This window comes from Dermacentor andersoni, chromosome 3 (assembly GCF_023375885.2).
Source record: "Dermacentor andersoni chromosome 3, qqDerAnde1_hic_scaffold, whole genome shotgun sequence".
NCBI classification, from domain to species: Eukaryota; Metazoa; Arthropoda; class Arachnida; order Ixodida; family Ixodidae; genus Dermacentor; species Dermacentor andersoni.
In genome coordinates, this window is record NC_092816.1 from 155,126,992 (window position 1) to 155,153,330 (window position 26,339).

The window sequence follows — 26,339 nt, forward strand, 5'->3', positions numbered from 1 at the left end:
GACACTTGTCGGAGGATGGGGTGATCGGCTCAACAACATAGGTGAAGGGTAGATAGGCACTCGATGACGCGAAACGGGCCTTGGTACTTGGGGGCAAACTTAGGAGTCAGGCCAGGGGAATGAAACGGCGTGAGGAGCCAGACGAGGGAGCCAACGGTGCAAGCTTGTGCAGTCAGATTGCGGTCATGACAATCATTTTGGAGGGCTTGAGTGTCCGGAGTAAAGAAGCGGGCCAGCTGCCGACACTCTTCAGCATATTGAGCTATTTTAGAAACTGGGCTGAATTCGGAGGCGGCCAGACTAAACGGCAAAATGGCGTCGAGTGTGGTGCATTGTTCGCGGGCATACAAAAGAAAGAATGGGGAAAAGCTGGTTGTCGACTGTGTCGCGGTATTATACTGATTTGCCCACCTGCTATGGTCTTCAAGAGAGTTGCAGTATTGGGGTAAGCAAAATTCAATAGCTAAAATAACTAAATAGGTTAGGTTTTAGAAATAATCCCAAATATTGACTTTCCCGACCCTTGTCCAGGTTCCCTTATTTTGTATGCAGCATTGCATTCGAGGTCGTCATTATCATCATAACCGAGAAGAAGAGGAAGAAGAATTCACCGTCTCACGGATTGTGGCCTTCCTTCATCGACTGGGACAAGGAGGCGTCCTGCACTTTGCTAGACAGACCGAATTCGCTGGGTATGCTCTGTTCGCTTGTCATGTTTAAATTATATTGTTTCTGAAGTAATATGCGTGGAGATAGATGATTCTCACTTTAAGCCGGTAGGGTGGACGAGTCACGGCATTCGCTAAGCATTCTTCACAACTGAGCACTTTCTTATCTCCGCCCTCGTGTATATTTAATGGAGGGGGTGGGTTCTGCAACGAAGCAGGCATTGTGATTAGAAACAACGAAAAATTCGACTGTAAACGTAAGCGTCGACTGCGTCAGCGCTGAAAGTGCATCTCTTCCACATCGCGCCTCCCACATCGCGCCGATCGCTGCGACTCAGCGAAGGCGCGACGAACTTGTAATCCAGTCGCGGAGAGCCCACGATGTCGCGGTGGTCGCTGAGCGACCGAATTCGCTGTGTCGCTGACTGAAAATCGCGCCATTTGGAACAGCTTTTTGGCCGACGCCGTAGGGACGCGTTGCCGGCACTCGTGTGTCTTGAAAGCGGTCTGCGACGTGGCCGAAGTGCTCGCCCGCGTGGGTCTCATCTTCAAAACGTTCGGCGATGTTTGCAGAGTGCGCGTAGTGCCGGTAGCTTCGTACGCGCCGTGCTTTCGATGTTTTCTTTGCGTTTAAGCGACAGATGTACGGAGGTGAATTAGCTCGCGGCTCCTGCCGCCATTCCTAACTCTACCGTCTTCACAGACAATTTTCGCTGCCATTGAGCGAAATGTGTTCATGTTTACCTGTGCGCGTGACACCGTGCTGGTTAATTTAGTTGAAAAACGTTGACGGGCTAGTTGGGTTGAATCGATGATTGAATGGGTAAGCGCTACTGAACAAGGGGAGAGAAAGAAGCAGATACGCAAAGACAGCGCTGTCTCTGTGTGTCTTTCCTTTTTGCGTCCTCACTGAGTCACGCTTACACATTTTATAATTGTTAATTTAGTTAGTAAACGAATGTTTACAAGTTTATACGGCCATAAAAGTACTATCCTTACTTAGCTATCTACTAATTTTGCTATCGCAATCGGTGCTTCGCCTTTCAAGCGGAACTGGGAATATCTTTTTTACATCGTACAGTGACGTGTCAAATCCATACAATTCAGCAAAGCAGAAGTGCCAGTAGAACTCGGAAGTGCAACACCACATGCCTGCAGGCAAGGATAAGTATACTGATGCTGCAGCTGTTATGCTTGACAAACCTCGTACGGTAAAAAAAGAAACTGTCCTCACAATCATCCGACTCCACTTCGTCATGCCACCTGTAAGTCGGCCCCAAGCCGTCCTCGATTGGCCGTGACCATGCTCTTGTGACTGGAGAGGAGTGCAAATACACAGTAGGACACTCATTATTTGAGAACAAGATGCCCACTAGACAAAATGCAAGTACTTCCTCGACGAAAGAACGATAAATAATCTCAGATGCTGAATTCATCACGCAAAGATACCGACCGAATCTTTGCCTATGCCAAAATTTTTTATCATGCTAAGACGATTACGAACGTGCAGCTTTGCAACGATTCCAGTACTGCGAAATATTTACCTGACTAAGTGCCTTGATTAAAATTGTCCCGATTGCCAAAGTACCGCAACAAAGGTCTATATTATTCGCGCATGTTAAATTTAAAAATCAAAGCAAGCCACTGCCCTAAGGCAAAGTCAGCGTGCATTAATATGACTACCTCGCACACACTGCTTACTCGGTACTACTAGGGCCACTGAAATGAAAGCCCTAAACTTCCTACAATATTTCAATCTTTTGTTATTTTTATGCCACGAACTAGGAAAATTTTTTACCAGTAGTGTAGAAAATATTTTATAGGGGGCAAATGCATTCAGCTGCACAAACGCTGCCAAAATCTGAGTGTGAGGATGGCCGCCCTACTTTTGTCCCGCTAATAACATGTGTTGTGAAATTTTTTGATAAGTGAAAGAGTAAAACATTGAAATTCGTCGAAACGGGATGTATGGTAATGAGTATTTATTACAGCACCACGTGTATAAATTAACTAGACACTTGACGACTTGTGTGCATTGGGAAAGATCCACGTCCCTGGAGTCAAGCAGGTCGATTTGTGGCACCAGAGCTTGACTGTATTCGTCCACACGCTGCCTGTGCCACAGTTGCAGTCATTGAAGACCTGCACTCTGGCTGTCCGACAATTCTTGCTCGCAGGATATCAGTCACAGCGGGTTAGCACATGTTTTACCCGATCCCCAAGGAGCTGGAAGAAAAGTTCGATCATATGAAAAGGCACACCGAATGGTGCAGGATTGGTTCCACAGCCAAAACTAGAACATTATTTTCCACGGGAATTCACGCACCTTGTCGGAGTTGAAAACTTTCATTGAACGCGGAAGCGATTATGTAGAACATTGTGCTAAAGCGTTTTTCATCCTATCAATAATATATTTTCGCAAAATACGTGTTTTCATTTGAGTGACCCTTGTCGAAGACATCAATCACAAGAGAAAAACTATGTACCATGCGCGAATCGTTACAAACAACGGCCTTGCGCTGTCCGAAACAATGCCGTTGTTTTTAACTACGGCGTTTTTGGGGATACACATTCTGCACCATACTAAAGTAAGAAGCGAGGGAAAATTGTATATAAACTGATAACGATTCATTCATTCATTCAGAGATTAAATCCTTCACCGGTGTGTTATCGTGAACGAAAGCGTGTGCGAGCGCGGGTTCGCCCTTGCCTTTGCCAAGCTTACTTATCTAATAGCGAACTGGCTTCCACCGTCACGCGCATGTCATGCAGCAAAGTCAAACATCAGAAGGCACGGGACACGTGAGCTACACCACAGGGACTTGAACAAAATATAAATATCAAGAAAAGTAATCTTGCGCATGTTTTGTCAGTTAATAGTTCAATTTATCAATCGTTAAATAAATCTGCGCAACCTTAGTCCTCACCGCCGTTTTGTATTTCCGATTGTAACGTTGAGTTAGCGGCAAATACGTTCAGCGGCAAATACGTTCCCGGAGCTAATCATTTCATGCCTTTCGGCAGGTGCTGCATGCAGTCATCGGACGCTTCACTGAGACACGGGCAGTGCAGCCGCCGGCATCGGTGAACCTGGATCTGCGCAGGGTCTGCGCAGACAGCGTGTATCCGTCTGCAATTTTCGTCCGCAAGCTGTCACCCTCTCGTCAGCACATCACCCAGCCTGCACCCCAGACGCCTGGGAATGCCCACTTAAGGAACAGCATCGCTCGGCTTCGTTGCCGTCAGCGGCAAATACGTTCCCGGAGCTAATCATTTCATGCCTTTCGGCAGGTGCTGCATGCAGTCATCGGACGCTTCACTGAGACACGGGCAGTGCAGCCGCCGGCATCGGTGAACCTGGATCTGCGCAGGGTCTGCGCAGACAGCGTGTATCCGTCTGCAATTTTCGTCCGCAAGCTGTCACCCTCTCGTCAGCACATCACCCAGCCTGCACCCCAGACGCCTGGGAATGCCCACTTAAGGAACAGCATCGCTCGGCTTCGTTGCAGTCAGCGGCAAATACGTTCCCGGAGCTAATCAGTTCATGCCTTTCGGCAGGTGAGCCTTTTGCTCTTACTTATTTTATTATTGTAACTTTTTGCCGCTGACTGCACAGAAATGCCTTCTGATTGTGCTGCTTCCTCTAAGCCGTTACCTTTGTATGCGAAATTTTTAACATGTTCGGCTTGCCAAGAAGGTTTCCACCTTGGAAAACAATGCTCTACAGTAGTTGAAAACAGCTACGCAAAAATGAGTTCAGTTAAACGTGAAAGCTGGCTGTGCCAAACATGCCCACCGCAAGAAAGCACACAACGAGGCTTGACACAGACAGCAAAAGAATCGTTTGCACAGCAATTTATTGCTGTAAATGGAAAACTAGACCGACTTGCATCTAGCGTAGAAATACTCGCCACGAAAGTACAGGAACTTCTTACATTTAAGGACTCAGTTGGAAAGATCGAGAACGCGATACAGGTAGTGCAGACTTCAATAGAATTTCTTTCCACAAAATATGACTCGGTATTGGAGACAGTCAACAAAGATCAGACGGAGGTGGCGGAATTGCGTTCCAAGGTTGACTCGCTGTCTTCTACTGTCGAGTTCCAGTCAGACCTAATCGACAAAATAAGTGAGCAAATGAATGAAATGGAGCAGTATAGTAGGAGAAAGAATTTCTAGATCGACGGGTTTCCCTGCAAGCCAAAGGAGAACTTGCAATCCTTCCTCAGTGATCTTGCGCAACAACTTGAGCTACCTAACTTTGCGGCAACTCAAGTCTCTGCTATCCACCGTCTACCCAGTAGGGACAATACAGCACCAGCTATTCTTGTCCAGATGTGCTCCGTTGAAGCGAAGCAACAATGGCTTCGATCACGTAAAAACTTGCCAGGATTAGTTCAGAATGATTTTCCACGGTTGTATTTCAATGACAACCTCACACGGGTTAATCGTGAACTGTTCTGGCTAGCTCGCACTAAAGCAAAGGAAATGTCCTTCAACTACGTCTGGACAAGAAATGGCAAGGTGTTTGCAAGGAAAGCAGACGGCGCTCCACTCGTTCGAATTAATAGAAAATTGGACATTGAGAGGCTTATCTAGTCATGGGTAGTACTTTCAAGGTTTGCAATGACCTTTTAGAAGTTTCGCGGTTTTTTGTTATGCGGGTAACGACGCTTTCCATGTTACTCACGTAAACATCAGAAGCATTCGTAAGCACTGGGCCATTTAGTAGCCATTCTATCTTTTGTTCCACTGCTTTTTGATGTCATCGTACTCACCGAGATAAATATCTCGCCAGGTCTATTTTCTAGTTTCGCGCTACCGGACTATCAGTCATTCTTTTTTCGTCCGGTCCGGAAGGGTGGAGGCGTGGCTGTCTTCGTAAAATACACTTGGTCAGTCTCCGAACTACACTTGCCTTTCGACCATGCCGAAACTGTTACTCTCCTCTTATCTAATCCTCGATTTTCATTGGCCTTGCTTTCTGTATATTGTCCCCCATGTGGTAACAGGCGTCTTTTTTTGGCTGAGCTCGACTCCGCGTTATCACGTTTAGGAACCGATGAATGTATTTGCCTCACAGGTGACATTAATATAGATACGTTACGTCCAACAGTACGAATAGTTGCTGATTATTTAGATACACTATCTAAATGGGGAATTGAAATGACAATCCATGCAGCAACTCGCGAAGAATTCCTATCTCAACGTCTTGTTTCGTCCTGCATTGATCATGTAAATGTTAGAGCCCATAATCTGGAAGTAAAATCTACCATTGCACAGGTTAAGCTTTCTGACCACTACTTCGTCTGCTGTTCACTGAAACAGACTGTGAATCCTTTGTTATCGGAGGCTATTAACTCTGTCAAACAAATTTGTATAATTGACCCAAGGCTTTTCGATAAACTAGTCCAGAAAAATGATTGGGATAATTTTTTATGCACTGTGTCACCGGAAAACATGTACCACGGATTTGTAGCTGCGTTTGATGCTTTTAGGCAGGCGGCAACACGCGTTGTCAAAATCAGGCAACGTAACCTGAGCCAGAAATGGATGACCAGCGAAATCCTGGCTGCTATAAAGGAAAAAGACTTGTGGACTAAGGCCAAGCGGTCGTCAAACTGCAACGACACGCGCTTAAGATATAAATGTGCCAGAAACAAGGTGAATGCAATGATCAGACTTGCGAAGCGCGTTTATTTTAGAAAGAAATTTCAAGAAGCTCGAGCTGACATAAAGAAAACATGGTCCCTAATCAATAATCTTAGAGGTGGCAACATTTCAACGCCTAAACAGCGCCTTTCATCTTATTTTTCTGCAGATGACGAAACTGTGGCAAACTTATTTAATCAGTTCTTTTCAAGTGTCTCGGGATCGAGGACACGGCGACCATCGGTGTGTACTTTAACAGATAGCTTGCTAGATTCCGCATATCTTCCTTTACTATCGCTTGAAGAATTAAGGTCCATTGTCTTCAATCTTAAGACAAACAAATCACCTGGCTCCGACAAAATTTGTCAGTGAACTTCAGTGAAATTTTGACGCAATTAAACATGTATTGCTATCCCTTTTAAACTTTGTTTTGGATGGTGGTGTGATTCCAGTTGATACGAAAACCGCAATAGTAATTCCACTTCCCAAGCAAGGTGCACGCAATAGTATTGAAAATTACGGACCTATTTCGATAATTTCCTTTATCGCTCAGATATTAGAAAAACATGTGGCTCTTACGGTAACACAGTTTCTAGATAAGCATAGTCTTTTATCATCACATCAGTATGGATTTGTACAGGGGAAGGGTACACAAACACTGTTAGAAGCTTTTTCTGATCTTTTAAACTTGACACTAGACCGTAACCGGGTAGGATGTGCCCTCTTTATGGATGCCTCTAAGGCATTTGACAGTGTTTGTCATGAGATTTTGTTGCAGAAACTGTCTCTCCTAGGCCTTCGTGGGTCATTCTTGAATTTATGAACCAACTTTCTGCAGGATAGACGACAGTGTGTAAAGGTGGGAAATAGTTTAAATGTTTTTACTAGTATTCATTCTGGAGTCCCTCAGGGCTCAATATTAAGCCCCGTGCTTTTTAACATTTCTGTGAAAGATTTGTCCAATGTAGTAGGTAATTATATATATCAATATGCCGATGATACTGTTCTTATATCCTGTGCAACTAATTACTCTGATGCAATCAGCTCCTTACAGAATGAGGCAACCAAAGCTATGGACTGGTTTGCGGCTAATTTAATAAGCATCAACCCTTCTAAAACGCGACTTGTCTGCTTCCATAACCCCATGAAAAAAATCCTGCCTACGACATCATTATTCTTACACACATCAGACTGTTTTGGATGTACATGTCAAGCTCTTAAACAGGCATCTTCTGCTAAGTATCTTGGGTTGCTTTTTCACTGTGATCTTTTATGGAACTCGCAATCATTCCACATCTGTCTCCTGTGTATTATACAATGTGCGATGTCTTATGCCAATCTCCGTTCGAAAAATTATTCTGCATGCTTTTGTCTACAATGTGCTACGTTATGGCTTGACTGTGTATGGCCATTGTACTCTTAGGTGGAGCTCAAGAATTAATTCAATTTTACGTTCACTGCTGTCAACAGTGGCTTACGATTTTTGTCCAAAGCAAGATGCAGACGTCTTTACGTTGTTAAATTTGCCAAACTTCACTTCTATGATTATCGAAAGTGTTGTAATTAAACACTTCTGGAATAATGATTTTAAAACACGATATACGCCTGTCCGCTCCTGAAGACCGAAGGAACCCTACGTCATCCCCGAGACTGCGACAAAGTACGGAAGGAGAACGCGGCAATACTATGTTCCAGCCATATTTATTAAATTGCCAATGCCTGTGTTAGAAGCAAACACAAGACGTGGGATTAAGAAACAACTTAGAATTGTCGATGTTTGATGTAACATTTTGTATAACTGTTCAACATTTTGCTCTGACACGCTAATAGCTAACTCCGCTATTAACCCTGTGCAGTTTTCTGTGACCTGACTGTCAGGCACTGCCAATCAAGCCCTCGAGGCTTTGGTAGGCCTGCTATATTCACTTTGTTTTCTTTATGCACAATAAAGATTGTATTGTATTGTATTGAGTCGATTCGTCATTCCGTCACTGTCTTTCAGAGTGTCGAAGCCCGAAGTTACAAGCAAGGAGACAAGCGTGAGAGATGTACGGATCCTCGCCTTTCGTGTCCATGTCGTCATCCGGTAGGGCCTCGCCGAGTAACGAGCCCTCAACTGTGATCCCGTTTGACGACAAGGTTTGTTCGTGCGTTTAGTACGGCGTAAAGTACGTTTATGGTCGACCACCATGGTTCGGCAATAAAAAAATCGTACACAGAAAGACCATCCGCTGTCCGGAATAATGCCACTGTTTAAACTACGCCGTTTTTAGGGACACATATTCTACACAGTAGTGAAGCCAGCAAGAGAGGGCGCGTTGTAAATACACTCAAAGTTTCATGTATTCATTCATTCATGGGTTAAATTATTCATCGATAAAATTCACCGGGAACTAAAGCGCGTAAACAAGAAACGGTAAGTAAAAGTACAACAATATCAAATCAGATGCTGCAGAAAAGTGAAATTTGCGATGATATAATGATAAAGATGCGTGAAAAATGAAGACATGGCCGACTCGGGAATGGAATCTCATGTCGCGTGGTAATGCGTTGACATGCGTCAAGTGCACACACAGACGCGCAATGTCAGCTTCTGCGCTAATTGGAATGATCGGCTTACACTTGATGGTACCTGAAAACGATAATAGAGAGTTTTAGCTTCCTTTGCATAAGAGGCCCAATCGAAAGGGGAGTGCGTACAGGCCACGTGCCCTCCTCCCCCTTCTCCGCCCAAATTTCTGTGAACCATGTTACCTAGCATACAACAACGTGCGAAAAACGCCTGCCTGCCCAACCAACGTCTCCTCAGTCAAGTGCTCCACCTCCCCCCCCCCAAAAAAAAAGATCACTTTTTTGCTGGATACGCCACTGTACCTAAACAATTGGCGTGATACCGCAACTTAGATGAGTTGCTGAGTTTAGCGAGAGCAGGCAATAATATTCCAGTGACACGCTATGTTCGACTTAGCTGCTGGAAACAAGGCAGCAACAAAATCATGAATGTGCAGAGGCTACTGTAGTACCAGCCTCATTTATGATCATGCTGTTCATGAAAGGAGCTACATGACACATGGATGTCGTAGTGTGCAGAGATTTTGCGATTAACTACCTATTTACCAAACAAACTATAACTCCTTAATGCAAGAGTAAGACCTAGGCTAGTCAGTGTGGTAACACGATAAACAAGAGCTATAATGATCTCCGCAACGCTGCGCACCGTCTTGTGTATTCTCTCCGCGGTCGTCTTTGGAGCGCTCTTAATTTCATCGTGTAACGAATGAACTAATCAATTGACTGATTACATGGCTGCGATGGGCTGCGCTGAGCTACACTGGGCTTGACTGATTTGACTGAGTTGACTGACCTATCTGACTGACTTGACTCACTAGCTAACTTGCCACCTGACTTGGCTAACGGACTTACTAGCTGACTTGACTGGCTGACTTACTAGCTCACTTGACCGACTGACTTATTAGCTGACTGGACTTGGCTGGCTTACTAGCTGACTTGACGGATTTGGCTGGCTGGCTGGCTGGCTGGCTGGCTGGCTGGCTGGCTGGCTGGCTGGCTTGGCTTGGCTTGGCGTGGTTTGGTTTCACTTGCTTGACTAGCTGATTGAATAAGCACACGCGTTTTTGCAGCCGGTCTCTGCGCACGGTGATTTGGCAAGCGTCCGAGACCCCTTGCTGGAAGGGTTCGTCATTTCAGACGACCCGGAACGCATCCAGGAGAACGTCTACGTCATCCTGGGTCACGGCAGCATGCAGCGGCACGTGCTGCTCTGCGGCACGCTCTCCTTCTTCGTGATGCTCCTCAACACGCTCGAGTACAAAGTCATCGGCCATTTCGTTGACCACTGGTGTCGACCCCCGGACGAGCTGCGCCACCTGAACGCCACGGCCTGGAAGGTCATGGCCATACCTGTCGAGCCGAACGGCAACTTCAGCCGCTGTAACGTCTACGACCCACCCGTACAGGTTAGACGGCCTCCTATTGCCGTACTCTGTAACAGCGGTAACCTATGCAATGACGGGCACTCTCGTAATTTATTGGCAAGCGGGGCTCTGTTTGCATTAAGTTGTTGTATCTACCAAAGACCCGCCGTGGTTGCTCAGTGGCTATGGTGTTGGGCTGCTGAGCACGAGGTCGCGAGATCCAATCCCGGCCACGGCGGCCTCATTTCGATGGGGGCGAAATGCGAAAACACTCGTGTGCTTAGATTTAGGTGCACGTTAAAAGAACCCCACGTGGTCCAAATTTCCGGAGTCCTCCACTACGGCGTGCCTCATAATCAGAAAGTGGTTTTGGCATGTAAAACCCTATAATTTTTTTATCTACCCAAGTTAAGGCATCTTGAACTCATTTAGTCAGGCGCAAGTCGACTTCAATTCGTGCAAACTTTTTGTGAGTGAAGCGTTGGTAGCTGCAGGTCAGGTGTCATGCTACAAGATATATAACGCGCGACGCCTCGCATTGAAGTTTAGTGGTATTCATGTTGTAAATATTTCTAATATCGTGCAATCTTCGCAAAAAGATAGCCAAAGAGTCCGGACCTGCGCGTCCATCAACATTGAGGTAATGAGTGCTGGGTGACTTTGGGATTTGAAAATATGCATCAAGAGCGCTTTCACCGAGACTTCGAAAGTTCATATCACCGTAACAATCGTATCAAACGGTATTGCGCCATGAAGACGAGACAGTCTTGGCACAGTGTTCTGATTATACCGGGTGTTCAAAATTAAGCTTTCTGGTTTTCTTAAAATTAGGCACTGGGGGGCACGCGAAGACCACCTATGCAAATGAGTTATGTGGCTAGAGGGACACAAAGTGAGATGATAATTATCGCTATCAGCAGCTCAATTAACTAATATTGAATATGCTATACCGAATAGTCATACTATATACCGAATACGTCCGCACACAATAGCTTCATCCAGCGCTTCGCCCCTCTGAAACCAAAAAGAAAAATCCTAATCCTCCCTGAATTTCGCGTGAGATACTTGACCTTTCGCGCCTCGTTACAAGGCTAAGGTGTTGAAAAGGAAATTACCACCACTTTAATATAGACGAATTTAACGTAGCCGAGGCGAAACTTCGCCTCAAAATTAATTCGTGAAAGGACTTTTACTTCAGGGTTACATTACAAGGTCTAATGAAATTAATCCCAGAAAATTTTGGGCTTCAATCTTACCCAGCTCAGCCTCCACAAATACAGTTGGTATAAATAATGACCCTTCCAATGATCCATTAATTATCGCCATCGCATTCAACGAATATATTCAACCGGTAGGCACAACTGATAACTACGACTTACCTACCTTCATTCATGACTCACATTATGTGATTATGCAATTGGCGATATTACAGTCTCTCTCGAAAGTATATATCTCTCGAAAGTATATATATAATCTAATATTGCACTTAGAAAATCAAAAAATCCTGTGGCCCTGATGGCATTAACAATGCTTTTCTTGTTAGATGTTGTGCTTGCAGTAGTCGATATTTGGTTGTAATTTTTCAAAAGTCTTTTATCTGCCTCGACAGTTCCTTTAGTTTTCAAATTGGCAAAAGTTATTCCTTTTTATAAATCCGGCAACAAGTAGTCACCATTAAACAATTGTCGTCCGATTTCATTAATGCCTCAATCATGTAAACTTCTTGAACATATAGTGTTTGAGCATATTATGGAGTTTCTTAAAAATAATATTTTGAGTGATGCCGAGCATGGTTTTCGCCGCCAGTTTAGTACAATAGCTCAGTTTGTTGAATTGTCGCATGACATTTCATACGCTCTCGACAGTGGAAATCAAATAGATTCCATTTTCATTGATTTTTCCAAGGCATTGGACACTGTTGCACACTCAAAACTGCTCCATAAGCTTCGCGCTATGCTTAATAAATCTTCCTTAGTTGACTGGATAGCTTGTTTTTTACATAACCGTTCCCAGTATGTTTCGCTTAATTCCTCAAGTTCGTCTGTAGTAAATGGGACGTCCGGAGTTACTCAGGGTTCAGTGCTGGGGCCACTTTAGTTCTTATTGTACTTAAACGATTTGCCGAATGATATCTCCGCAAAAATGCGCCTTTATGCTGACGAGTGTATGTTGTATAACCTAATTAACACGAATGTTGACCGCCTTTCAATTAAGGGCTCTTTTACACAATGTTGCAGGGGGTGCGACAATTGGCAAATGAATATATATTTTGTAGAAACAGTCACGTTATCTTTTAGTAAGCGCACTTCTGTTTCTTTGTTTAATTATTCGTATAACGGTTCTTCCCTTGAACGGGTGTTTGAATACAAGTACCTTGGCCTCATCTTCACACCTAACATGTCATAGGACGCTATAACGTAAAACTATTCCAAACTTTTCTATTCCATTTCTGCGATCAGCCCTCCGCGATTGGTCAAGTACTTTTTTGGACCACCCCTACTTGACCTGTCTGTAACGCGACGTCACGAAAACCGCGATAGCTCCCCATCTGATATGACGCGTACACGCTGATTATGCATGATTTGACCGAACAAAATAAAAATAGTTATTTCTGATTCGACGCCTTTTCGTCATTAGCCCTCGGCTATTGGTAAAAAGATTTCGGGCTGCACCCACTTCACCTACCTGTCACAAGACGTCACAAAACCGCAAAAAGTCTCTGCGTCAAAGTGACGTGTACGCGTTAAAGATGCATTAATATGCCGAACCAAACTGAATTTTCTTCCGAATAGCCGCAGGCTGCCCCTTTCCGAAAGGAATAAAAGATGGCTGCCGCCGATCGCTCAGGCACTGGCTACTCGCACCTGCCGGAGAGCATGGGTTTATTTACGTATAATAAACCTTTTTGCGTGGCCGTGTAACGTTTTGGAGCGCTTTCGGCACGTTTGCGACTTCGCTCAGCAAACTTTTCTTTGCTGGGGATCCTTTTTAGCGGCATTCTTAACTTTCCGTTGAATGCCGCTGCATTTTTCGATCACACACCGCAAGATAAGTACGGGAAAGCAGACCAGTCGCAGACACCGGCACCACCCTTTTCATCTGGTTATCAATTTTCAATGCAGTGGCTCGGCCCCATCGAATCCCTCTCCACTTGAGCGTGCTCCTCACCTTTGTCAGCCAATTAGGTAAGACAAGCCGCTCAGTGTAGGTAATGTTATTCGTTTTTCAAGCAAACAAAAGTGACCTCCTATGAACGAGGAAAGCGTTTGATTGATCTGTTCAGACAACCCTGCGGATGACCACCTGATGCTTTCGTCAGCGGTTACGCAAGTTTGTCGTCAAGAGATTGGAATAAAGACATATTGGAAACGTTTTACGTTATAGGGCCCATAGTCAAGGCATACTGAATACACATGCAATAAAACACTAAAGAAAATAGGCTATTTAAGTCGCACATTACGAAGAGCTCCCTGTGAAAAAAAATTGCTAACGTATAAATCGCTCATCCAATCCATTCTCGAATATGAATGCCCCATCTGGAACCCTTATAAAGTATCTGACATTAACACCCTCGAATCATTTGTTCAAAAGAAAGCCATCCGTTTCATATGCCGCCGTTATGGCTGGAACTTCTCGCCCTCAACTCACCTTGTTGCACTAGGTCTACAACTTCTATCAAGGCGGTCTGATCGCGAATACTTAAAATTGTTGCATAATCTCCTTAACACCCCGCGCTAATCATTAAGAAACAACTATCTGCCTCCTGATAAATTCAAACCTGCTGGGAATAGCCACAAACTTAACTTTGCACCATTTCAACCGGTAACTAACCTATATAAGTATAGCTTATTTCTTCGTACAATTGAAAAATAGAACTTACTACCAGGGGAAACTAGGTCACTGCCTTTAGAGGAATTTTCATATAAATTAACTTGATTCATGCTGTGTTTATTACTACTCGTTGTAGTACCTTTTCTTTTGAAATTATGATTCTCACGGTGTTGAAGCTGATATGTGCAGAAAACATGTTTTGTTGTTATATCGAATGTACAAGCCCAATCCTGCGATAGCCCAATTGCTCGGCAGTATGTATGTATGTACAAATGAATAAATAAAGAAATAAATAAATGTGCAATCCAAAAACAGCCGGCCTATAGGCTGACAAGGTCTAATTAAAACCTAGGCTTGCGCAGCAGTACTCTGAATCCAACTGGCGTTTAATTGTGCGTGTGTACGCACGCAGGCATCAGCATGCGCACCCACGCATAAACACGCAAGCACACATGCACACAAACACGCAGACAAACGCACCGTTTACGTTTGGCGGGAATTTACAGGCACTTTGGTCTGCACGGCAACCTTCGTGGCACCCCAAATGGTGCTGGATAGACAGTTACCTTGCAGAGTGCTCCGTATAACATCCGATTCCCTCAGTGCCTGAGATCGAGACGAGTTCTCTCTGTTTCTCGCTCGCCGACCGCCGCGTGCAGGATGGCCCGGACGAAGAACGGCGCCAGGTGCCGTGTCGCGCCTGGGACTACGACACCGATCGTCTCGAGGACAGCATAGTGAGCCGCTGGGACCTGGTGTGCGACAACGCCTGGCTGTCCCCGCTTTCCTCGCTCACCTACATGTTGGGCGCCGTGCTGTTCACTCCGGTGGCCGGTTACCTCGCCGACCGCGTCGGCCGCACACCCATCATCAAGATCGCCATGAGCACGCTCCTGGTCGCCAGCATTGGCGCTTGCGTGGCCGACACCTTCTTGCTCTTCCTGCTGACTAGGTGAGGAGGAGGAGAAGGAGGACGGAGGGATTGGCGAAATGCGACAATGCTCGTCTACTTAGATCTTGGTTAAAGAAACCCAGGAGGTCAAAATTGGGCCGCGAAGTTTGCCCGGCCGCGACGTGAACTGACCAAGCTAAGGGTACCGCGAAGAAACGTCGATTACGGCAATGAACGTTGTTCGACATCAGCCACGCCAATGCGGTTAAAGTTTTGCATTTGATTTGAATCCGCGATAACTAATTTCTTATCATGCGACCCCACAAGATTGTGAACAATCGCATCGTTATTATGTCTTTGGGTCTCAATAGCGAAGGGTACTCTAGCCTTTTTTCGTTAGGTTTATCTTTCTATGCCGACTGTTTCAAGCTTTGTTTCCTAGAGCTCTGCCTCGCCGGTTAGGACTGAGAGAAAGGTCTCAGCAGAAGGTGTCACGAAAAGAAAGAAACATCGAGTAGACTGTAACGGGAACGCAGCTGCAGTGCGGTACATTTGATGTCTTGTGCGTGCTGCTCAGGGTGTATGGACAATAAGGTGCTCAAGTTACATAGCCAAGTACAAAACTGAGATTTATTCACACATTAGAAAACGCTTACATGCCTAAATTATGATACAGCTAGTGCGGATTAATCTTGCAACCGTGCTTGCTTCCCTTTCGTATAGCACACCCGCGTGATAAAAACTTGGAGGAAGCTTAAGTTTCTCCTTTAAGAATGGAACGCGATAGCATTCAAAGATCCCCGCCTGCTTCTCACGCTTCCTGGCAACTGGAGCGTATGTAACCGTAATGTTTACCGGGAAACGTTGGCCGCGAACGCTAAGCACGAAGGCGGGCTTCCCGGTAGAAACGTGGCCTCTTGCGTGGGCCTCGATGCGACGGGGACGAGCGCCAGCAGGGGGTATTGCAAGAAATCGGCCGTGCCGCTTCGTGGCCCCCAAGACACCCGCGCGCCGGCGCGCAAATGGCGGACGCCGTGGCTGGTCTGTGAATGGTAGAAATGCTGGAAAATGGCTTTCTTTGAGTTTCCGAGTAACATAATTATGTTTTCTCGTATAGTCAAATCGCTATCTGAGAGCTATCATGGCTGTAGGTTGCGTGTAAATCATAGTTCACGATTTTTCAAGTATTTTAGCTTGAGAAATACAATCGGTTCGGTAAATTTTTTGCGTCACATCTGAAGGCGTGGGTATGGGTGGTTTGAAAATTTTTTTGCTCTAACGACGCCGGACGCCGGACGCCGACGCCCGATTTTCTGCAACAGGTGCTCCTTAATGAGAGCAGCATTCCGGGCAAGTTGGTAATCCATTGCTTAAATGATATTGCGCGACATAAAAACTACACGCACGTGAGAGAAGACGTCACACAAAGCGCAAGAAACCGGCTTGGTTTGCGCTTGGTGTGTCATCTTCTCTCACGCCCGTGTCGTTTTTATGTCGCGCAATATCATTTAAGGTGCTCCTTAATGCACACGCGTTAAAAGGTGGTGGGTGCGGATTCGCATCCCTCTGTCTTGCTGCCCGAGTCTGTTCACCCAAACTCTGGACCCTTCGTGTCGTACGCCGGGTGCCATAGCAGAGCAACCGCCGAATTTTCGTAAGAAATTGCATGTCATGAGCTTAGGGCTGAGTTTGACGCAATACGCTTACTATGGCCTGAGGGAGCTCTCTCGAACGTCACCACTCCCGCTAGGATCGTCAAATGCACTGCCGAACTACGCCTGTGCTAAGCCCAGCTAAATTTTGATCCCATTGAGTCATGCTTGGTGCGAGAACGGTATCAACTGTGCACACGACGCATGTATGGTAGAGTAATAGGTTCGTTCTTCTGGACAACGATACCAAAAGAAGACGCGTGACATTTATTCGGAGATTAGAAAGCTCACATGCCTTACTTATAATGCAGCTAGTTGCAGGCGTCTGTCTTTGGTATCGTAACGTAGGTGCAAAGAGCCTATACAATGAAATCTTGTAATCAGGCTCGCCCCCTATTCGTAGTGGGCCCACCGTGATCAAGGATGGTGGGCACGTACTAACATCCCTCTCTCTTCCTGCTTGGGTCTCTGCACGAAGAAGGGTGGTGTGCGTAGTTGAGTTTGCTTGGATATGCGATGTAATTCTAGGACAATAACAACGACACAAACAAGAAGTTGCTTCTGGTCAGCACTACAGATTTTTCACGTCAACCTTGACAATCCCCAAAAGATATGAAGCCTATATGCCCCCTACAAGACGAAGGACGCTCCAATCGCTCTCCAATTATCTCAATCTTGTGCCAGCTGACACCATTATATGTGCCCTGCTATACTCGACAGCGCTTGTCTTCCCACGGCATCCTTCGGTAACTTTAACAGACTACTGGTGGTCTCCCGTGCGCGTAACATGTCCTGCGCAACTCAACGTCATCTTAAGCTCAACTGGGATATTGGCTAACCCCATTTGCTGACTGATCCAACACCACTCGATTCCCATCTCCTAACGTTACGCCTATTATTTCGGTCAGCATAGGGAGCCGCATGCTAAAACAGCATCTAAAGCATGTAACGAAATGTAACGAAATATGCAACACTAATATGGCTTATATCTTTGCAACCGTAGTACCCACGCGCCTTACTTTGGTGTCGTTATGTATAGGAAAGAATCCAATAATCGACCTGGAGATACAAAAACTGTGCCGTTGTGTCGTTGTTGCGCCGCGCATCATGCAAACGGAGGTAAATTTAGCCTCTCCCTCGGCGTTCAGAGAGCCATTGCTCGGCAGTACGTTTGTCGATGCGACGGGAGGTGGTCACGTTTGACAGAGCTCACTCTGCATAGTAGGCGTAATCCATCCAACTGCTCTGTGCTCATGAGGAGTTACAAGGCTCACAAATGGGCAGTTTTTCTTACAAAATTGACGGTTGCTTGTCGAATGTGCCCCGCGTTCAACACGTAACAAAACAAAGGAATGTCAGTCCGCGCCTACCATCATCAACTACGTACGTCAGGCCAATTACGAATTGGGAGGGAGCGGAATAGCATATTAGACCACAGAACCACCACTGCTTGTACCACAAGTTGAGCATGTAATTGGGCCTTTTTCAATGTGCGAATAAATGTCATTCGTGTGTTTTGCTACGTCATTTCCGTACCTTAGTGCCCCTGCACCATTAAGCAACAGAAAAAAGACGCCTAACGTACTCCACTGCGGCTGCGTCCCTGATACAGCCTACCCTATGTTTTGTTTTCCTTCGCTGGTTGCACAGCGTCAAGCTTAGCGCATAATTTGGCAGTTCGCTCACATACACTCAGTCGACTCGGCTCACGCAGATTCGTCGTGTCGGGCTCCGCGCACTCCATCGTAATGGTGCTCTACATACTGCTCTACGAGGTCACGGGCAGCGAACACCGGACACGGTTCGCCATCATCGACACGGCAATCGCGTTCACGCTGGCGCCGCGCATCGTCAACGGCCTGTCCCGACTCACACCGCGCTGGAGCCTCGTCCAGGCCGCCGTCCTCCTCCCGACTGCAGTGCTCGCCTTCTGGTGCTACCAGCTCGACGAGTCTCCCGCCTGGCTGTTGGCCACGTGGAACATCGCGGAGGCTGAGCGCTCCTTGATGCTGGCCGCCAAGCGCAACGGGCTCGACTTGGACCGAGCAATGAACAGCTACCGGCAGCTGCGCGAGCAGTTGCTCAGGCAGGAGATGAGGATGGCGAAGCCGGGCGAAGCCTCCGGCTTCACTGCCGATGGTCACGTCCAAGCAGCCTTCCTATTCCAAACCCGAATCGTCTGCGTGGCCCTGTCTTGGTTCACCCTGACTATGGTCTTCTACACTTTCACACTTTCTCCGGCTTCGGACGCCGACAACACCCTGGAGATCGCGCATCTGGTCCTGCAGGTATACAGTCTAATGTCTCTATAACGAAGCTCTCGGGACGTCCTAAATACTTCGTTATGCAGCTTACTTCGTTGTAAAGGCCACGCACCATACCGCTCACAGTGGGGCAGGCTAAGCAGGATAAATAAAAAAGCTTTATTAACTATAATTCAAGGAAGGCTATAGTCAAGTAAGCCTTAGTTTTTTGTGCACACTTCGACAGAAAGCACGACTGCAAGAAAGCTCTGCGCACCTAGGTTCATATCATGCTTTGTAGCGAAACGCAGGAACTGCGCAAGGCGAAGCTGCAACTCGCAGAATACCGCTATCGCCCCCCTTGTCACCACATTCTTGGTTCGTTGCCGGATTTTGTTCACTGTTGTCTTCCTCAGCATTCGCGTTCTCGCCTTAGATGGCTTTGAAGGTGCCGTCGGTCGTCAGTTAAGATTACATCATCATGCTGTCATCAACTCCGATGTATTCGTTGGCCGTCACACCCGCTGTTTCCTTACAATAAGCATTGCACACGCGTTTAGCTATTCCTGAAGCTGTGCAGCAGGGCTATAATGACATCGACACGCTCATAAAGTGCGTCGCTAGCGTATTTGTTAGCGCTTGCGCAGAGCGAATCTCAGTGACCTCTGCCGAGGGCAGGGCGGACACTGACGCATGACATTCATTGTAAAGCAACAAAACAGCCGTCGGGGTCGCCTAAATTCGTTTGTTGTACAGGCAAATTTCGTTACATTAGTCTTGAATGTAGAGGCGCTGACAGTACACACGAAATGTACTAATTCGGCCGAGACGTAATAAATCCTTTGTTATAGAGGTGATTCCGCCGTAGAGGAGCTCGTTGTACAAGCGTTCCAATCTAGTCTATTTAGACACCGTCTGCTTCTGCACGCGTCATTGCGACCTGCCTTATCTTTACGACGTTATAGTAACATGCCGAACTTCACGGCTTTAATTAGGGTGCAAATGTGCGCACTAGAAATGACGAAGGGATTGTAGATCCCAACGCGCACCAAATCCACCTGTCGAAAACGGTTTGAAAGCGCCTATAACAGCCACGTCGCAAGATATTGGTTGACAGCGCGAAGCCTGATCCTGCGGTAAGTTGTAGTCAAGTGTCGCCGCATGGGCGCCCATAGCACAGTGCCTTCAGGTTAGTGTCCTTTGCTGTTGCTGCCCAAAATGTGATGTTTTCACGTCATTGCGCACTTCCGTCACGTCCTTCATGCTGCTGTTTGAGCTGTCAAAACCGGAGGGAAACTGCCATTAGAATATTTGAGCGAACCCATCTCGCGATGACAGTAGACAATAATGCGTCTAGAATTGAAGAAATACAGCGACACAATGTGTTGCCACCGTCGAAACGAGTTATGTAGGAGGCGTGTACTTAGCCGAATTCCTCCCTCGCTCTTCCCTATACGAACACTTTGCGCCGTCCAGTGGTGCCACCGCGATGCCTGCGTATGACCTCTGACACGCCTCCCGTGTGAACGCCCACAAATGCATGAAGCGGTAGCTGGACTAGTCTCGCGGTTTTCTTCTGTCTGTCTGCGTGCGTGCGTGCGTGCGTGTGCGTGCGTGTGCGTGCGTGTGCGCGTGTGTGCGTGCGTGTGCGTGCGTGTGCGCGTGTGTGCGCGTGTGTGCGCGTGTGTGTGCGTGTGTGTGCGTGTGTGTGTGTGTGTGTGTGTGTGTGTGTGTGTGTGTGTGTGTGTGTGTGTGTGTGTGTGTGTGTGTGTGTGTGTGTGTGTGTGTGTGTGTGTGTGCGCGTGTGCGTGTGCGCGCGAAGTATTCTTCGCCCACCCAAGTTGGCGACAGGTTCATTGAAGAGTGGCACGGACCCAGTGCATTCCTGGAGCAGTTCGCTAAAGCGGTCGCGGGAAAGACGTTCGTTTAGGAATGGTACATACCCAATGTATTTGTGGCGCAGCTTGCTAAAGTATTGGGTTTCTGTAGGTGAAGGTCAACTGCAACGACATTCTGGACCGCGTAAAAAGCCCAGTTTCAGGTAATTTAGACATGCAGTAGCTCAGTGGGAGATTTTACGCTTGAAATGCGAGTGGGCGCTTCACAAAACGCTCGTAAAACTGATGTTTTTTCATGCCGAAACTGAAAAAAAAATTCCGCCATTACCACTCGCCGGATCCCACGTACTATTTAAAATGTAGAGAAACAGCGCCCTGGTCGTTTGCTTCGCTTGCTTGTATACCGTTGCCGTGTATCAGCGAACACCTCCCGCACTTATGCTAGACAGAGTTAGTATACCCTGCTAGCTGCTTCGTGCGCTGTGCCCACACCGTTGCGCGCCCGCGGTGTTCTTTTAATGCGGCGTATACAAACCGGTTTTCTGTATCTGGTTGTCTACGTTCGACGAGCGGAGCCTGGATGCCTTCTGTCTGCACTCGGAGAAGAGCGCATTGAGGTGACCAAGCTGAAGGTGTGGATGTATATAGTCCTGCATAACGCGGACTCGATTAACGCTCGGCGCAGTTAGGCTGCGTCGGCGAAAATTAGACGCTCAACAGTCTAGCGTGGCTGGCGCGGGAATAGAACATGCGCTATATCACGCCGGAGATGCTGGAGCAGAGTGCATCGTGAGCTAGCTTGGCTGACGAGCAGCACGCTGCTGACTGCCGTCCCTTGAAGATAGTCACACATAAGGTGTGTCTATCTAGAAGTGGGTAGACGTAAGAACGTCTACCCACTTCCGCGGATTCAAAACGCCCTCAACTTTCTTCACGGGTCTATCCACTACTCAATCATCGAACTCCGCTCAAGATATTAGCGGATTTCTGTCGATGACCTGTACCGCGAAAAGACTGCATTTGTTACTGCCGACACTTTTTTCCAATTTGAAGTTGTGCATTTTCCCATATCTAATGCCCCCGCCGCGTTTTAAAGAATGATGAACTCTTCGCTTCGAGGCTACACATGGTCGACATCCCTCTGTTATCTGGAGAATGTGATCGTTTTTTCATCAACGTTTGAAAGCCGCCTGATTGGCAGTGCTTGGCGTTTTCGGACGTGCTGGCCTTCAGTTGAGCTCTTCGAAGCGCAGCTTCGGCCGTTGTAAGATTACTGTCCTAGGACACCGTGTGAGTTCTCGTGGTATCCAAACTGATCCCGATAAAATTCTTGTACTGAAGCATTTCACTGTCCCGCGTTCCGCCAAGGACGTCCGGAGGTTTGTTGACTTGTGTATTTCCGACGTTTTGTCAAGAATTTCGCCGGCATTGCCCGTCCGCTAACACAGCTCCTGAAGATGGAAATCACATTTTCATGGAGTCCTGAACAAGCCGATGCATTCCGCACACTCCCCAGATTGCTTACTACTCCTTCCATCTTGGCGCATTTTGACCGCGCAGCGCCTACGAACGGACGCACGAAAGTACGAACGGAAAGTACGAACAGACGCCAGTGGACACGGCATCGGCGCTGTTCCCGCACAGTGGCGACAAGGGCAAGACCGCGTCATCGCCTACGCCCGTCGCCTCCTCTCCCCTTCAGAGCGCCAGTTCTTCATCACTGGACACGAATTCCTTGCCCTAGTTTGGGCAGTCGCATAATTTCGACCCTACTGGCCGCGCCTTTTCGGTCATCGCGGACCACCACGCACTGTGCTGGCTCTCGTCTGTCAAAGACCCGTCCGGATGACTTGGTCACTGGGCGACAAATCTTCAAGACTACAGCCTTGATGTATTTTACAAGTCCGGCGCAATGCACCAAGACGCCGACTGCCCATCACGTCATCCCGTGGACCCTCCCGATTCCACCGCCCATGATTCTGACACCTGCACCCTTGCCATCTCCTACTTGAGTGACATATGCAATCAAAAGCTCAGTGGTGCAAACTTGCTGTCCATCACCAATCGTTTACGCTCGAATCACTCCGATCCGTCCCTCCGCCTCTTCGTATTCCGCGACAATATTCTCTACCGTCGCAATACCAACTCCGACGGTACCGAGCTTCTGCCCGTAGTACTACAACCATTCGTTCTACTCTTCTCCACCAGCTCCACGATGCCCCAACAGCCGGCCACCTTGGAGTATCCCGTACAAACGACCGCGTGCGGCGTCGGTTCTTTTGGCCAGAGCTTTACATTTCTGTGCGCCGCTATGTTGCTGGTTGCGAGTTCTGTCAAGGCCCCAAGCGTTCGTCTTTGCAGCCTGCCGGCCCACTTCAGCATATCGACATTCCAACTAGTACGTTCCACCGCGTCGGCCTTGACCACATTGACCCATTTCCGACTTCTCTTCCGAGGAACGAGTGGATGGCCGTAGCTACTGATTACGCCACACGATGCGCCATCACATGTACACTAGCGATCAGTTGCGCCACTGACATTACAGACTTCCTGCTCCACGACGTCATCCTCCAGCACGGCGCTCCACCGCACCTGCTGACAGATCGCGGTCGGTCTTTTCTTTCACAAGTTCGCGGCGATATTCTTCGCTTTTGTTCCGCCCCTCACAAGCTAACCACCGCCTACCGCTCGCAGACTGATGGACTTACAGAAAGCCTCAACCACACGCTCATGACGATGCATGGTATCCATGTACGTTTCAGCAGATCACTGTGATTGGAACAAAAGTTCGCCTTATGCGACTTTCCCATACGTCTCGTCCGGCCAAGACACTGCCCGCCTCTCCCATCGCTTGTTTGTCCGCCACCCCACGTTGCTCTTTGAGACACTCCTTCTATCACCTCCGCACGCTGCTACAGAATATGCACGCGACGCTGTTGCTCGTGCGCAAACGGCTCGTCACATTGCACGGGACCGTCTCTCTGCCTCGCAGCTAACTCAAAAGGCCTGCTCGCTACGAACCAGGCTTCTGGGTCCTCTTTATTGGGCCCCTTGCCGCCGCATCGGCCTATTCTCGAAACCTCTTTCCCGCTACTCCAGGCATTGCAAGGTTTTGCGCCACATCACCGAGGTCAAATACGAGATAGCCCCGTTGGATGGTCGCTCGTCATCTTCAGTGCCCCCCCACCGATGTCGTGCATGTGTCCCGTCTCAAGCCGTACGTTTCAGCCTACAACCCTTTCCTTGTCTAAGCACCGAGACGGCGCTCCGACCGCAGGGGGTTATGCTACAGGACATTCCCGCATTCTGAAAAACGTGCTCAGCAGGGCTACGAAGAGAACGCTCGAAAGAGCTCGTTCGTGGTTTTCGTGGTTTTCGTTATTATGCCATCTTGGCTGCAACTTCTCTGTATATAGACTGTAAACATAATATTACCTACTCTTTATCTACGTCACAGTATATACCTAAATATATACGGAAATTTTCGCTCACGGACAACTCCGCTATCGTCGGCGCCGACACCGGATATTCTGCGACACGGAGCCCTCAGCGTTATCGGGCTAAATCGACCACGAACCCCGCATCCCGAACCATGCAAATCCTCCACGTGGTGCACTGAACTAATTGAATTTCGCAAAGTAAAATGTGTCAGACTGTTGGTAAAGTACGACACTATTCCTAAAGTGCGACACACACAGAACCTGCAGATATGCTAGCGTCGGATTGTAGCTTGAATACACCAGAAAACATAATTCTGCTATACGGAAACAAACTCATTTTCCAGCTGCCGCTTGAGATTTGGCGCCATTGCGCACAATCTCCGGGATCGGCCCACGCAAGAGGCCGCGTTTCTACCAGAAAGCTCGCCTTCGTGCATTGCGTTCGCCGCCAGCGTTTCTCGGTAAACGTTGCGGTTACACAAAGCTGCAGTTGCCGGGAAGCGTGAGTCAGCTATCGTTGAATGTTATTGTGTTCCACTCTCGCGCACGTGTGCGCCAAGCTTAAGCGTCTTACAATTTTTTACTAAGCAGTATTGCACTAATGAAGAAAAATTAGCACTAGAACCATAACACCATAGCAACAGTACTTGAAACACTACTCAACAGTACTTTTACGGAAGTTAGTCACGATGACACGTGTACCAGGACCACGATTCTTGGCCAACGGCTTCCGAGTCGGCATCCGCCACTTCAGATGATCTTCATCAACACCGCCACCATCATGAACATCGCCTCCATGTTTGAGGCGTATCTTATACCTGCCTGCAGGTGTTCTGCTACACCTGCGTCTACAGGTACGTGGAGCTCAAGGGACACCGCAGTGCGCTGTCGCTCGCCCTCGTCTCCCTGGGAGTCTCCATGGTGCTCGAGGCGGCGCTGCTGTACTCGCCCGGCGGGCGATCTGCGCGCGCGTCCGGCATCGCCGTCCAGTGCGCCTGCTTCTGCGCGGTCAGCCTCAACTACGGCTACGCGGCGGAGATATTCCCGACCCACGTGCGCAGCATCGGGCTCAGCTGGTCGTTCGTGATCGGCCGCGTCGGAGCGCTCGCGGCCACCGCGCTGCCCATGGTGGTAGGCGCCGAGGCGCGTCTGGCCGTCAACCTGGTCATGGCCCTGCTCGTCGCGCTCACCGCCATCGCCATCCAGTGGCTGCCCGATGTTCTCGTAGGGCGCAAAGCCAAGAATCTGACCGAGTCGCTCAGCATGACCTTGACCACTGAGGGGCGCAAGGAATTGATCAAGGCATCGCTGGCGCCACAGACCCCAAGACGCCCCGGTAACAAGCATCGACGTGGACGGGGGCGCGGTGCCAAGAAGGCGTCGCGACTGCCGGGGTCTCGGAGTCCGTCGCCGCTTTCGTCGCTGACTCCGTCGCCGTTTCTGTCGCCAAGGTCGTCGCCTTCGCCGTCGGGTCAGTCATCACCGAGGCGCAGCTCGACAACGACTCCTGCGGACCACATGTGAATCGAAGGCCATTGGCACGCCTTCTTTTGATTCGCATCTTTCTTCTCAGTGCTCTCGAGGAAGAAAGATTGCATCGTGCATAGACCGAGCTGGCCGTGTTCTAGCTACAGTGATCTCTGCATGCTGCATTTTTTATTATTTTTAGCTTTCTCTGTCTGTGTGTTTGTGTTTTGGTGACACCGAATACCGCAATGTATTGCCAAGCTAACAACGGGTAGTAGCCGAATTATACGACTTACGGGCGCCTTGAGGTTTAAAGCGCGTAATATACTGCATTAATTAATTCATTCATTCATTCCGTGGTTTGATTTCTATCATTGGCGCAGCACAGTTTTTTGCTAACGTCTGGCTCTGTATTATGGTCAGTACGCTCAATTGGAATTTGCTTGTCCGGCTGTACAATCGCTGCTTCCTTTCTTTTCTTCTTTTTTTTCTTCCTTTCTTTTTTTGAGCGCGCTTTATTCAAACGGAGAAAAGATGAAACGATCGCGCCATCTATCATCGTCACGCCTCAGCACGACGCACCGTCTCTCCGTAAGAGGTACAGATGGCGCCACCACTCTTTTGAGTGAGATAAAATAGTTTTTTTCCTAAATAAAGTTGTTTCCTCCTCCACGAATAAACTGTCACGGCCGCTCAATGGAACGCGTTTCCATTGAGCGGC

At 47.9% G+C, this 26,339-nt stretch overlaps 1 protein-coding gene across 1 annotated transcript; it reads left to right on the forward strand.

Moving 5' to 3' along the window:
- Nucleotides 1-8,366: 8,366 nt before the first annotated feature.
- LOC126524241 (steroid transmembrane transporter SLC22A24-like) lies at nucleotides 8,367-19,045 on the forward strand. Its single transcript, XM_050172573.2, has 4 exons — nucleotides 8,367-8,459; nucleotides 9,962-10,297; nucleotides 14,746-15,038; nucleotides 18,345-19,045. Exons 1-4 carry the CDS (start codon nucleotides 8,367-8,369, stop codon nucleotides 18,940-18,942), a joined length of 1,320 nt encoding a protein of 439 aa, XP_050028530.2. The 3' UTR covers nucleotides 18,943-19,045.
- The last annotated feature ends 7,294 nt before the right edge of the window (nucleotides 19,046-26,339 follow it).

What these genes read in the sequence shown, in the direction of transcription:
- LOC126524241 (XM_050172573.2), top strand. Translation starts at nt 8,367, where the DNA reads ATGTACGGATCCTCGCCTTTCGTGTCCATGTCGTCATCCGGTAGGGCC. An exon ending in TGATCCCGTTTGACGACAAG is followed by an intron (nt 8,460 to 9,961) that starts GTTTGTTCGTGC and finishes GCGTTTTTGCAG; the next exon opens with CCGGTCTCTGCGCACGGTGA. An exon ending in TCTACGACCCACCCGTACAG is followed by an intron (nt 10,298 to 14,745) that starts GTTAGACGGCCT and finishes CGCCGCGTGCAG; the next exon opens with GATGGCCCGGACGAAGAACG.